The sequence below is a fragment of the Centruroides sculpturatus genome, unplaced genomic scaffold (assembly GCF_000671375.1).
Source record: "Centruroides sculpturatus isolate CEXI.00-Female unplaced genomic scaffold, Cexi_2.0 scaffold2166, whole genome shotgun sequence".
Lineage (NCBI taxonomy): Eukaryota > Metazoa > Arthropoda > Arachnida > Scorpiones > Buthidae > Centruroides > Centruroides sculpturatus.
Window position 1 is genome coordinate 1 of NW_019386430.1, and position 14123 is coordinate 14123.

The following is a 14123-nucleotide window of genomic DNA, read 5'->3' on the forward strand; positions in this document are numbered from 1 at the left end:
TGAGAATGTGCAGACAACTGAACTTATGAAAGAAGACCACTGACTTTTGAGTCAAGACCGTTTACACGTGCAACTATCTATGTTGCTGATGTCGATGGACACATAACATTTGTATGTTGAAGTCAGTTTATTATGACATTAATTAAACTAAAATTGCATAAATCCTGTAATTTCTAGTCAAAAAAATAATAATAATTTCGGATGATTATGCAACCCCAATTTTATGTAACGTTTTCATCAAATGGTTTAAAAGAAACAAGCATCCTTATCTTTTGCTGTTATGATTGAAATTAATTAAATAGGTACTAAAACTGATGCAATTACGTATATACCACTTCGTAAAGCGATGCAATAACCAAGTAGTTAAATAATTAAGNATACCACTTCGTAAAGTGATGCAATAACATCAAAATAATTTAAAGTATAATAAAGAATAAAATAATATAATATAACAAATTTATAATTATTTTTTTAAAGCACGATTGGTTATAAAATTAAGATGAAATTCAATAGTATTATTAATAAATGTTGTCATTGTAATGCTCATTTTATAATAAATAGTAGATGTGTAGATATATTTTTAATTTTAAATAGCTTTCAAAAAATTCCAAAAATAAGATTTAAAATTAAATTATTTGACAATAAACTATATACATATATATAAATTACGTGCCTATATATATATAGGTACATAAACAAAGTATTTATAGAACTAGTACATTTTGAAGGAAAATAGTACATTTTTTGAAGGCGCTTCAGTACGTTTTGAAATTTCATTGCGGCAACCAGGTGTTACGTAACAATGGAATTGTTAAGAGAAAGCGACGTTTTAAGAGAAAGTGCAGTTGGTTTTCGTTTTTGCAGGAAATTGAAGATATTTTTAGACCCATGTGAAAATTCTCTAATTAGTCTGGAAACGGGGGATCCATTTTTTGCATTCTGTGAAAACGGGTAAGGTTGACTATAACGTAATAATCTTAATCTTCGCTATCGTTACTTTTGCCCGAGCAACGCCAGGCCCACCTGCTAGTTATTTATTAACTGTAACGAATGTCTTCAATCTATTCTACAGGCTATTTTCAGGTTTTTAAAAGTCATGGAATATTAAAAAACTGTTCATTTTGAACAGAACATTTAAGAACACATTTAAAATAGAAAATTCTTTGGGATATTGAGCTATTTTGTTACGAAGGATAAATTACAGTAATATATATATACAATTTGAAATAATAAAATAGACAAAAGAGTTGGTTACAGGTTGAAAACGTTATTTATGATTAATAAATAATTTTCAGTGAGATAAGGTGTTTTTGCATAGGTATGACTAAAGTAATTATTCTGGAAGTTTTAGATTTTTTATTATTATTTAAACAAGTCATATGAAGTATTTTGGACATCAAGGTTAGCAACTCGATCACGTGCACAGCCATTGAAAGTGAACACGAATCACTTTTCAAATATCAATTGTAGAGAAGTATTATTTGGTAGTCGTTGATCAATCTCTCTTCCGCGAGGAGGTGAACGACTGCTTTTGATCCTTCCTCAACAGTCCCTTCTTTCTGTCGGACCAGCGGTATGGTGGCATTGGAATTGGAAATTCCAAAATACAAGGTTACAGGCAGGCACAAAACATGACTTAAGCGGTTTTCCAGGATGCCGAGTTTAAATATTTGATCCGTTTGTTGCGAAATTCGATTCGTTGTCAGATGAACGTTTGAAATTCGGTTCTGAATGGAACAGTTTCTTAGAGGTAACATTCGTAGTTATATGATATTATAGTATTTGATTTATATAATAGAAGGGTTAAAAGTACGAAAGAATCTAATATTAATGTTTGTTTTTGCCCGAGCAATGCCGGGCTCATCTGCTAGTTTAAAATATATGGTCTCCACCTCAAATTAGTAGTAGCTTGTCCCTGTACAGTACATCATACTTTTCCTTTAACAATAGAGTTCATGTCGTTTTACTAACTCCTTTCGGCTAAAAATTTTTCAATTGAAATAAGGTGATCTCCGGTTTGCATCAGAAGTTCATTTATAATTAATCGGCGCCTCCTGGCCTTAAAGTTTCCAAATGTAATAATTATAATAATAATCGCAGAGCCCAAACGGTTGAGTGAAAAGTTGAAATTTAGTACATGAATAGAATACGCCATGACAATGCGCGTTAAGAAGAGAGTTTTTAAAATTTCATTTTGCGAGGGAAGACAAGTTGATAATAACGGTAACAATAATAAGTGCAGGCCGAAACGGTTAGAAGTTGAAAGTTGAAATTTGGTACACAGAGTACATTATGACAATGCACACTAATGAGAATGGTTTGATACGGAGGTTGCGGCCGAAGTTCAAACATTACGCTTTACAGCAAGCAGAAATAGCATGATACATGCAGCTCTCCGCACGGCTCTGGGGTACCATTGACGACCCCACTGTTAACTGTACGCAGAGCGGGGAATATCCCCTAGGCAACACGACTCTGCGTGTGGGCCTTCACTCACGAAGTCACATATCTGTCTCGAAGGTGCAATACAAACACCAAACAAGACTATCTTCATCTATTGTTTGACTGTCCATTCTTCGATAGCAACAGAGAAAGAATCATTGAGGCTGCACTTCGTAACAATCATAACTGGCCGTGTCCTCTACAAGCTCTAATATATGAGAAAGACATGTACAATTACCTGAATAATTATTTCCAGATCATCAAAGTGCTTATGGAGAAACGAGAAACACTTAGTCAGAATCCTTGTAGCCATGCAATGCTACTGAACTACGATGTTACATCACACGTTAATAAAGATCATTATGTCTGTGCTTTTTGTGTAACTCTAGGAATGTCAATTATTAATACGTTTTGTAACGGTGCAATCTGTTCCGGCTACGTGCAATCTGGCACGTAGCACCCACCTGTGTCTTGTTTACGCACAATTAATCTGCATACTATATATACGTTTGTCACCTGTAAATACATTTGTGCTATCTATCGTTGTCACATAGCACACCTCACGTAATTACTGTACTATTGTTATTCTGCATACTGTATATACGTTATTACCTGTACATATGTTAGTGCTATCTGCGATTTGTAACATACTACTTCCAACACGCATTCCTCTGTAAAATTCTTGTTATTGTTTATTATTTCTACTGCACATTTTCTAATAAATCAACGTTATGGAACGCCCACTGATCCCAACCCTTTCTTCATCCCCTTTCCTTTTTCACCCCTATCTCCCCCTTTTCATAATACAGGTAGTACCTAAGATTGATATCTCTCTTACTAGTGGCAATAGTAATCTTAATTCTGACACGTGAGTCATAATACTTCCAACACGTTTCTGTCAATTGGGAGTATCACTTGTTATGTATGATCTGTTAAGATGTTCATCGAGAACATTTACTGAACACGTTCAGTAAATGTTCTCGATTACCGAGTTAGTACCAAGTGATATTCTCAACACATTCGTGTTTGTACTCACGTAACTCGAGACTAGACACCCGTGCTGGGGTGTTTTCTAGTCAGTGCCTCTTCTACTTGCTAAAACGAAAACAACACCAGTATAATAAGTCCTATTAATATAAAAATTCCAATGTAGAGAATGATATAATAGAGAATTCAACAAAGTAAGGACATAGCAGGAAAAAGAATTAATTATCATACTTGTTCTTTAACAATAGAGTCGTGCCTTCCATTTCTCGTCTCGATCATATTCCGTTCTCGAGTCTAAGGAAGGACTGACAGACAGACGTCAGGTGGGGATTTATAAGTCTACAGTTTTTTCAAATTGCAGCCAATTAATATTTTATTATTTCTTTACTCGAAATAAATTAACTACTGTTGAAAAATTTTACAGTATTTGGTTTCGTTCTTTCTACAGACCTAACCGTTTCCTACAACGATATTGATAATAGTATTGGAGCAATCCGGAAACTCCAATACTATTATCAATACATTTTCTGACTTAAATTTCTCATTAATCAGTATTAATTTTACCTTTTCGTACGAAACAGTCGTCTAAAAATGAAATTTTGTAAATGTTTTCAGGATTCGAAACATTTGAAATCTTGAATGTTTTATTATTGGATGGAAATAAATACTAATAAACCCAGAATTCTTATAGCTAGAAAGCAGTTACCTAAAGCATGCATTACTACGTTATATTCAAGGCGTAATTCGATATGACTTAACAGCAAGGACGACATAAAGTACTTAATAGTCTGTAAATATAATTCCGTCTTAATGGGTAAGTAAAGTGTTTACTGTCTTTTACTTCAAACACTTTGTTCTAAACAGACAATTTTTATTTATATCCGATCGAAATACGCCATAACAAACAAACCAGACACACATTAAGATTAATTTCACAATTAAAGAAGTAAACCATTAATTATCAATTATATGAGCATTTTAGTTTAATCCCGATTATTTCTCAATTCAACCAGGCTTTCATAACACAGCTGCTCTGTCGTAAATTAATCAAATTTTAATTATCTCATTCTGTTTGTAAATTAATCTCATTTATCAAACATCGTGTTGCTCGACCTAGTTTAATTCACCTTCATATTAATAAAATACCAGAAAAAATAATATTGAATTTCTAAGAACCAGTAATTCCTTGTCTGTAAATGAAAATACTAATGGAATAAATGTCCTGTAGATGAAATATTGCCTTAATAAAAGCTAAATTCTGGAAAGTTTCGTTAGATCAGACTTCTATTTCTTTTTTCCAAAACTCTGTTAGTAATAGAAGTATTTAGAGTAATTGGTATCTGAATTGCCTAAATTAGTTTGCAAAGTTTCTATGCTATACGTGTCACGAGTCACCGTTCTATATTAAAATACCATGTGATAACATGAAATTAACACAGACTAAAATTAATATGAATTTCGAAGATAAGAGGTTATTGTTCATCCTGTAAGTTGCGTTAAATTGAATGAGAAAACTTCTCAAATAATCCAAGTATGGAAACATCACAGGATTTAGGGGCCGTCCATAAATTACGTAAGGGCGATTTCGGCCATTCTAGACCACACCCACCCCTTTGTAAGAAACTGTAATATTTTCTTTGATCCTCTCTCTCCTTCCCTATCTTACGTAATATTTTGGCATGATTTTATAGAAAGATTTTAACCAAAAAAATTTTTTTATGAAACCCTAAAAACCTTAAGTCCAAAATATATAACTAATAATTAGTTAATTAAATATTATTAATGCCTTAATATTTATTTTTGTATTAATTTTAATTTTCGCAAAAGACGCAAAAAACTTTGCCAGATCGACTAGCTAGTGCACGTGTAAACAGAAACGTCATACAAAATAAAACAAGAGAGAATAGAGAGAAACCACATTCCGTTGCCATATTGATTACATCTTGGCTAAGGCCAAGAAAATAAACTACACGCCGCTAAAATGTGCTAGGCGCATCCGGAGACTAAATATTAAAGCTTATAAAACTCTATATAATGGGACAATACAATCAACGCTACTTTACGCGGCCACTGGCTGTAGTCACGTAACTAGTAAAAATTCAGTAGCGAGTAAATTACTCTCTCTTCAAAGCCAGTTTGACATCAGAATTTCAAAGTGCTGCAGAACTGTTTTTACTAATACCTCTCTGATACGAGCCTTCTTTTGCCACTATGTATTGTAGAAAAGGTTCTAAACTACTACATCAGAACTACAAACGTCAAGGCTCAACAACGATCTCTACTCCTATCTACGGCTGTTCATACTCTACGACATTGCAATTACCCTACTATCTCTGATCATCATCCTGTAAACAAGGTTATTTTGGTGTCATCCTCTTCCTCCGTGGATAATCACGCAGACATTAATATCTACACAGATAGGTTCAAAAGTTTCTTATTGTCGTCTCGAGTATCTGTATCTTCCTGCAAACTGACATATTTTGCCCAAAATATATTAGAAGGTACAGATATCTTCCATATACCTCCATCTATCAGGCTGAAGAAGATGCCAACTACCAAGCTGTACACAGTGGGCCACTTCGCTACCAAACGAAACTCTGTCTATCAACATTTACAGCGATTCTCAGTCTGTCCTAAAAGCTCTATTAAATCCCAATTGCAATAGCGATAAAATCGCATATATCCAGCACCGTATTAAAAATCTTGTAAATAAAATAACTTTTATATTTGTTCCTGGCCATACTGGCCTACTAGGAAATGAAAGAGCAGACTTTGAGGCTAAGTCAGCTGCAAAGGACACTGATTTGGAGTACACTCGCATCCCTCAACCACGTAGAATGACAAGACTTTATGTTCCTAGTGTTGAATGTAGGTTCTCATCACCACTTAGAGATTTAACGTTTGCTAATGCTCAACTACTTACTGAGCGTGGTAAGTTTAGAAGCTACCTGGCAATGTATATCAGGGCAGAAACTGCTTCTTGCTTTTGCTCTACAGAAAACCTGCACACCGTCGACCATACGATCTATCATTGTCCAATTTACGATGAAAATAGACTTATTCTGAAATTAGAAATTTTTACGCTCGATTTCGTGTGGCCACGTCCACTCGATAAGCTTTTTTCTTTTCTTTTTTTTTAAAACTCTTTCCGCCCTGTGGGCACTAAGAGGGCTTCTTTTTTCAAGTCCATTATAGGTTCGGCCAAGCCCACAGTGGGGCTGCCGGGTGGTGAGGGACGTGGCCCGACATATCCGAATGAAACCACTCGATAAGCTTGTTCAGAAACCACTGAATGATGCTTTTTACAATTATGTTCAAAAATGTAGAAGAAAAGACTGTTTATAATTTCTAATTTCTAGTTTTACATTTTATTTTCCCAAAAAGCTGAATACTAATTTTATGTTTACTTTGTATCGTGTATTTTGCTTTATGTAATCTTAGTGTTATACACCCATAGGAGTGGTTCATTAATAAAGCATATCCTCGAGCAGTTTGTATGGACACAGGTATGCGTGGATTCGAATCTTGCGGATTGTGGCCTCGCAATCGCTTTAAGATCAGGGATGAGGAAAATGTTCTTGACGAAGATGCTGATCTAAGTGAATCGGCGGAAGTCTCCCAGAATCTGGCTACTGAAAGGCAGCGAGAACAAAACAGATACTTTAACGTGTGTGGCACAATCCAATCAGACTACTGAGCAAGAATAGACTGAAGAAGTTGAGTACTCACAACTTCCCCGAGGTACCGACAACTCACCCTTCAGAAAAACAGCGAGATCAATGTCTAGAAGAGAAAGCGAAGGAATGTTCTTTACGTATGAAAGTAAACATTTCTAATACAGAGGCAGTTCTAGCGACATTTGAAATAATATCTCCAATACGTGGTATTCTTGGAAATGCAAGAAGAAAAACGTATCAAAGAATCTTGGTGCAAAGAAAAGTAAAACTACCAAATTATCACTAAAGGAAAATAAAAAAAAGAAACAAGATGATGAAAATAACAGTTGGTACTATAAATTATGCCAAGAAGACGTAAAAGAAAGTATGGTCGAATGCACACAATGTGAGATATGGGTACATGAACTTTGCGCAGGAACCAATAAAAAACAACGGATTACAATTGCGATGACTGCCAAAAAATGGCGAAGACCATCCGCCTAATTTGTTAAGAGTTAATATACACACGTACTAATACATTATTGATAAAGACTTTTATTCTTAAGACTGCAAACCAACGATAGGATCTCAAAGTACGATTTAAGATGAATGGTCCTAAATCCTACTTTTTTAGTGTTTTTTAAAATTGCTTATTTCTCAGAAGTTTATAAGATTTATGAAATCTAAGAAATCCTTGACCCTCATCCACCCCAAAATACCTTACGTAATTTATGGAAGGCCCCATATCAATAATTTCAATTCTTGAAACGAAGATACGAAAGCAAATAGTAATTTTTACCGTACCGTCGTCTTAATACCGATTGTATAATTTTTAAAAAGGATTCTTATGACTTGAGATTAACTTCGTTGCTGGTTTATCCTTTGGCAATGATTTCTTCAGCTTGGAAATTTTCTTTTTGAAATACAGTATATTTTTTTCTCGCTTTGTCCCTCGAAATATTCTCCTCTTTTATAACTGAATATATATAATAAACTCAACTGTTTTCAAATGATTTCTTAGGTAATGCAAAATCAGGATTTTTTTCGAGACAGGTGCTGTAAAGAATACTCGGAAACTCTTGAATGAATCTGTGTTATTTCTAAGAAAATGTCAGCAGCACACTTTGCACTTATTCCAGAAAATTTTCCAGTAATTTTTAAAAAATAGAAATTTAGAAAATTTCGATTTTCTTCCATGTGTGTTTATAGTTAAACCAAACAACTTTTGCACGTATCCAGGGAATTAAAATTCTTTCTTTTATTTGTCACGTACTCTTAAGTGATATTACTGTATATCCCATTCACCCGGCCGTCAAATTCTTTGTTTACTTCTAAAATTTAAATTTAAAATTAAAGAATTATAGATTAGATAAAACGCTTTTAATTTCAAAATGATGTCACGTTTAAGCTTATATTAATTAGTGGCTTATCCAATCAATATTGTAAAAATTTGAAGTATGCACTCGAGCATTACACGTTCGATCCATCTTAATGGACTCTAATAGCATATAAATTCTCAGCAAAATTAATAAGCTCGTTCCATGATTAAATGTCGTATAAAACCAATGCATTCTTATCCATTGATTATATGCGATCAATAGGTTTTTCCGTAGTCTAATGATTAAATGCCTTACTGCATTACCATAAAGAGAAGTTTTCTGTTACCAATTAGCACCATCCTTTCCTAATAAATGTAATTTTCAGTGTCATTCGAGTGAATAATTAATTTTAATTACATTTAATTTAAAAGGAAAAATTAAAATGTATCCTTCTGAGCACGCTACCAACTGCTATTGTCTTACGTGTAGAATAGAGACAAATTTGCAAATAATCAAAATTTTCGGCTTGCAGACGTGTGTAAATGGCAAGAAAGCGACGTTTGCACTTAACATTTACGGATATTTCGTGCAGTGTGTACTGATAGCAAGCAATATTAATATTCTACTCTTCATCTTTCTCACGGAAGAGGCAAGAACGAAGTATACGGGAAATATTTCTGATATTTTTAAAGACGATTTCGTCTTACATTTTCTGGTCATATTCTCTTTCACGTTGTTCGTCTCTCTGTCGTATTTCGTCTCTCTGTCGAACGGTACTCGACCGTCAACTCTTACAACGAGTTCTTAGTAAGTACTGCGACCATTTCGAACAGACAAGACTGAAACCGGCGCTCATACAATACAAAATGGCTAACTGGATACGCGGCTTATCGTTACTTTTTATCACGTTCATAATTGTTGTCATTTCCATTGCTTTCTCGTTTGTCGTGAACAAAAACAACCTCTATATTATTATATTCCATTACGTTTTAACTAATTGTGAACTCTTTTACGGCATTCACGTAATAAGTTATATAATTCTCATTATATTCGATATCGGAATCACGCTGGAGCACGAAGTATCGCTGTTCTGCACAGTGTTAGAAGAACAGATTTGCGATAAGAAGAAAATAAATTACCGATACGTCATAGCGAGACACGTTCAATTCTGTGACATTCTTTCCGATTTCGACGATATTGTCAGCTTCTTCTCTGCCATTTATTATTTGTTCCAATTGGCATTGACGTCTCTTTCCGTTTACAATGGAGTGATCGGAAATGGAAGCACCATAATTAAATGTACAGCTCTCGTAGATTCAGTCTTCAGTATGTTGGTTTTTTTTATTCTTACATTGGCTACTACAAAACTACCGAAAACTGTAAGATTCTGTCGTATTTCGGAAAATCGCATAAGTTTTCTATTTTTTAGATAATGTTATTTTAGCAGATGAACACGTGTTATTTTCTTACAGATGCACCGGATACGTCCCATCTTGGAGCTTCTTTTCTTCTACGAAGAAGGACTCGAAGACAAGCTAAAGGTATGCTTTTTCTAATTGACTAATAAGTGGCTGGATAATGGTGTTGGTCTCTTAATCCATTTTACAGAACAAAATTTCCACTTTTATAATAATTTTTGTTGCAGATAATTTCCTACAGAAAGAGATTAGGAAAAGCTCCCATAGGAATAACCGTAGCTGGAATATTCACGATTACCAAGAAAAGCATTCCCAAGGTTGGAATCTTGAAAAATTTTAAAACGTTCTCCTCGTAATAATTCATTTATTTATCTTTGCCACTTTTTCAGACAATTCAGGCGATGTATTCCAGTTTTACAAGTCTACTGAATGTCAAAAATCAGATGAATGCCTGCGATAAAGCATATAAACACGTTCGGATATGATAGGAAAGAAAGGGACTTAGCATAAAATCCTGTTATTACTTCACAAGCACCGACTTTTATGCCGTAATTCTATAACATTTAGTTTCATATTAAAATATTTCTTTAGTCTTTGTATTTCAATTAAAGGCGTTTTTTAAATATTTATCCATAAACGTCTCTTTCTTTATTCACGTGTCGTGACTTTATAATTGACACATCTATAATGCTATTCAAATTGTGACTTTTTAAAATATATCTATAAGATTTAGTTACGTTACATTACAAAAGTTATTAAAAACACTCCGTAAGCTTATATTTTATACGTTATATTATACGCTTACCTCAATCACCTGGAATTATCAAATGTTTCCACTCATCTTTTCTGCAGTATTAAAAGTAATTTATATCTCTTGGCTTTTTCATGGAGAAAACCGAAAATATTACATTTTTCTCCGAAGAATGTTTACTGTTCGGTGCCCTAAACCAAACTTCAGTACTTAAAAACAAATATAGATAAGAAAAAATCCAAGTAACTGAGAACAAAGAAACCATTATGGTGACTACCACAATACATTACGGTATCGTGTCCCGAGCACGTGTTTATACACTGTTAAATATTTGTCTAAAAAAACATGGTGGTTCTTTCTCCAAAACATCCTACATCTCATTTGTAAGTGTTAAAGTTTTATCGAGGAAAAAACGATCACTAACATCCCACGTACTGATAGTCAAAGTTGAAATCGAACACCGACTAGAAAACACCTCAGCACGGGTATCTAGTCTCGAATTACTTGAGTACACACACGAAAACATTTACTGAACGTGTTCAGTAAATGTTTTCAATGAACATCTTAACAGATCATAACAAGCGATTCTCCCAATTGACATAAACGTGTTGAAAGTATTATGACTCGCGTGTCAGAATTAGGATTGCTACTGCCGTTGCAGTCAAAATGAGTAAGACTTGGTTTTCCAAATGAACTGATTTCTTGTGAAATGAAACTCCACATACGATTTTCCACCCTTTTTTTACTTAACGTTGCAAATACGCAACCCCACTGTTCTAACATCGCGTGACTTCCGTATATGTATTTGTCTCGTGTTCTTTGATTTAGCTCCACACTCGATTTTGTGCGAATTTCAGCAGCTTGTGAATGGTGGCACTGAATTGAGTTTGTTACTTTTAGAATTCTGAGATTCATCTGATTATTATTTTGTGACCGTAAACTCGTTTCTTTTGTTTGTCACGTACTTCTATTATTTTTATAATAGCATAAAACTGTTACGTTCAGTCGATTATGTGAAAAAATACTAAAACCTTATTAATAAATAAATAACAAGGAAAATGGGCAATTAAGATTAGGACTCTTCGGATGAATGATCCAGTTGTCGAATATTAAATGTTTTTGTACGTAAGCTGAGATCGAACACAATAAGAAACAATACATTTTCCAGTATAGAGACAGAGCTGAAGGAAATTTTTATTCGAGGTCAAAGGTCAAGATACACACTGATAAAACGTGGCGTAATTACAAGATGCAACTCATTCCTATGTTTTAGTTACGTACATGCTTCATGGATTACAGTTTCATACACTTTTAACAATTTCGCCACAATCCTTAATTAAACTAATGTAAATATATTGATTTAAAGTCCAGATTCGTATTTCTGTACATATATGAAGCTATGAGAGTTTCTTTTCACCTCACATACTATCTACAATTATAAATTAAATGTAAATCATTTGAAAGTAACTGTTAATAAGACTACGCAATTAGAATACCGATTGATATTCCATGCCCTGAACTTGAATAACGGCTTCCTTCAGCCCCTCTATACACTGGAAAAAGGAATACAATGACCGGGTCTCATTGTTTCTCAACGAAAACATACCTTGGCAAATACTCTGGCACTATTTACCCAAAACTCATAGATTACAAAGATAGAATTACTTATGGATCCATTTGTCAGGAGAGTTTTAATAAATTTATAATATAAATGTTTAATCTCAACCTGTTGTTTTTAGGAGGACCACACAATGTTGTACCAGGAATAGGGTCAAATTTAAGCAGGATCATTTTTGCTTATTATCATTTACAAATTTCTTTTTATAAAAACCTATCTCGAACTTCAAAATTCGGCTTTTCTTTGCCAGTTTACAATAAAAATTTGAAGACATTTTTTTTAAAACGATATATCACATTTGATAGAGCAGTACGAAATTTTCAGTCTGATTTCATATTATATCTAGACTAAACTTCAAGGTTTTCTAAACACAAATAACAAGTTAAACCTTTACACTTTATAATAAATATTATAGTTAATGTTATCTGATAGTATTACTCATCAAATCTACATGAGTATTAATACGTATGCAGTGTATAGAAATGTGTAGACGAGACCAATTAATAGAAAATGGAGAGGAAAGAGGAAAGTAACCCATTCGATACAGTTGGTGTTTTTTCTCGTATATTTTTCTGGTATGTAATATTTTCTTTGATTAATAATTGAAATTTTGTAATATAAATTATTCGCTCAGGGGTGTAACTAATGAATTTATTTCAAGTAAGTAGTAAAATATTTTATCGTTTATACATAGAAAAAAGATATTTACACACTTGTATTATTAAATATATGAAGAATCATTGTCTTATGATGTTCCTTTCCTCAAAAGGAAAGAAACAACATAAGACAAGGTATGCAAAATATAATAACAAATCAAAAACTTAACAAAAAAATTTTAGATAAATTAAAAAATAATGTCCAAAATATGTACCCGAGTATACATAGAAATCATATTGAAAATTCATTAAAGAGATTACAGGCTCCAGATCAGAAACTAAATTATGTTCGTTAGTAATAAGAAATAATTATTTTCTGTACGATGAAACGTTTAACACCCAAATTGGTGGAATTCCAATGGGAACACGCATAGGGCCAAGATTGGCAGAAACATTCGCGATGCATATAGATGAAAAATTATAAACATAGAAGGAATTCTACAATAGGTATGTAGACGACTGTATCATTATATTTGACAGTAGAAAAATAAGCGAAGAAATTATTTTACAACGAGCAAACCTAATAGAAAAAATACACAGTTTGATACCGAAAAAGAAAGAAACAACAATATTAATTATTTAGATTTAACCATTGAAAGAAATGAGAATAAATTAGAATACAAAAAATTTTTCAAACCGATGCAAATACCTAAGATCCTTCTTAACTACAAATCATATGTGCCAACAACTATGAAATTTAATATTTTGAAAATGTATATTGATAAAGTAAACAATAGAACAAGTAAATTTGAAAATCAACAAAAAGAAATAGAAGAAATTATAAAGCTTGAAGAATGGCTACATTGGGTAAATAATAATGAATATAGAAATAAAACATTTGAGAACAATAAATAATGTATAATGTGGGTCAGATATTCTCGTTGATAGCATTTACGTATTGTATTTTAAAACGTATCTTTATCGTTAAAATTACGCTCGTTGTCGTTTTATAATAAACTAGCTGCAAGGACCCGCTTCGCTGGGCAAAAAGTAACGATAGTGAAGATTAAGATAATTACATTATAGCTAATCTTACCCGTTTTCACAGAATGCAAGGATTAGGTCCCCTGTTTCCAGACTAATTAGAGAATTTTTACGTTTAGTCAAGCAAACTATTTTCAACGTTTCTGGAACGTTTACAATCGTTCTATAATCGAACCAAATTCGAATTTTATGTTCGAATTTAATTCGAACAAAACATTCGAAATAGAAAGCCACTTTCAACTACTTTTAGCCTCATATCTCCCGCACCCTCATAGCGTAGTCTTGCTCAGTG

At 33.2% G+C, this 14123-nt stretch overlaps 2 protein-coding genes across 3 annotated transcripts in view; both read left to right on the forward strand.

Annotated features, from left to right (window-relative positions):
• The first annotated feature begins 1300 nt into the window (after positions 1 to 1300).
• LOC111614938 lies at positions 1301 to 10351 on the forward strand. 2 transcript variants are annotated; one of them, XM_023356312.1, is made up of 4 exons: positions 1301 to 1750; positions 9877 to 9945; positions 10050 to 10139; positions 10212 to 10351. In XM_023356312.1, exons 1-4 carry the CDS (start codon positions 1732 to 1734, stop codon positions 10280 to 10282), a joined length of 249 nt encoding a protein of 82 aa, XP_023212080.1. In that variant the 5' UTR covers positions 1301 to 1731; the 3' UTR covers positions 10283 to 10351. The 2 variants fall into 2 exon arrangements, with proteins under 2 accessions (XP_023212080.1, XP_023212079.1); XM_023356311.1 differs by lacking the exon at positions 1301 to 1750 and adding an exon at positions 9242 to 9783.
• Positions 10352 to 12670: 2319 nt separating this feature from the next.
• LOC111614937 (multidrug resistance-associated protein 4-like) overlaps positions 12671 to 14123 on the forward strand; it is a 28838-nt gene continuing 27385 nt past the window's right edge. Inside the window, exon 1 of the mRNA XM_023356310.1 lies at positions 12671 to 12766. Within this exon, the coding sequence (XP_023212078.1) occupies positions 12702 to 12766 (65 nt within the window). The 5' untranslated portion in view covers positions 12671 to 12701. The remainder of the gene's footprint in view (positions 12767 to 14123) is intronic.

Bases quoted from the DNA above. Each gene is read 5' to 3' on its own strand.
- LOC111614938 (XM_023356311.1), top strand. From the start codon at position 9,271: ATGGCTAACTGGATACGCGGCTTATCGTTACTTTTTATCACGTTCATA. The intron at 9,946-10,049 runs GTATGCTTTTTC...TTTTTGTTGCAG, and splicing joins GACTCGAAGACAAGCTAAAG to ATAATTTCCTACAGAAAGAG. The intron at 10,140-10,211 runs GTTGGAATCTTG...CCACTTTTTCAG, and splicing joins CCAAGAAAAGCATTCCCAAG to ACAATTCAGGCGATGTATTC.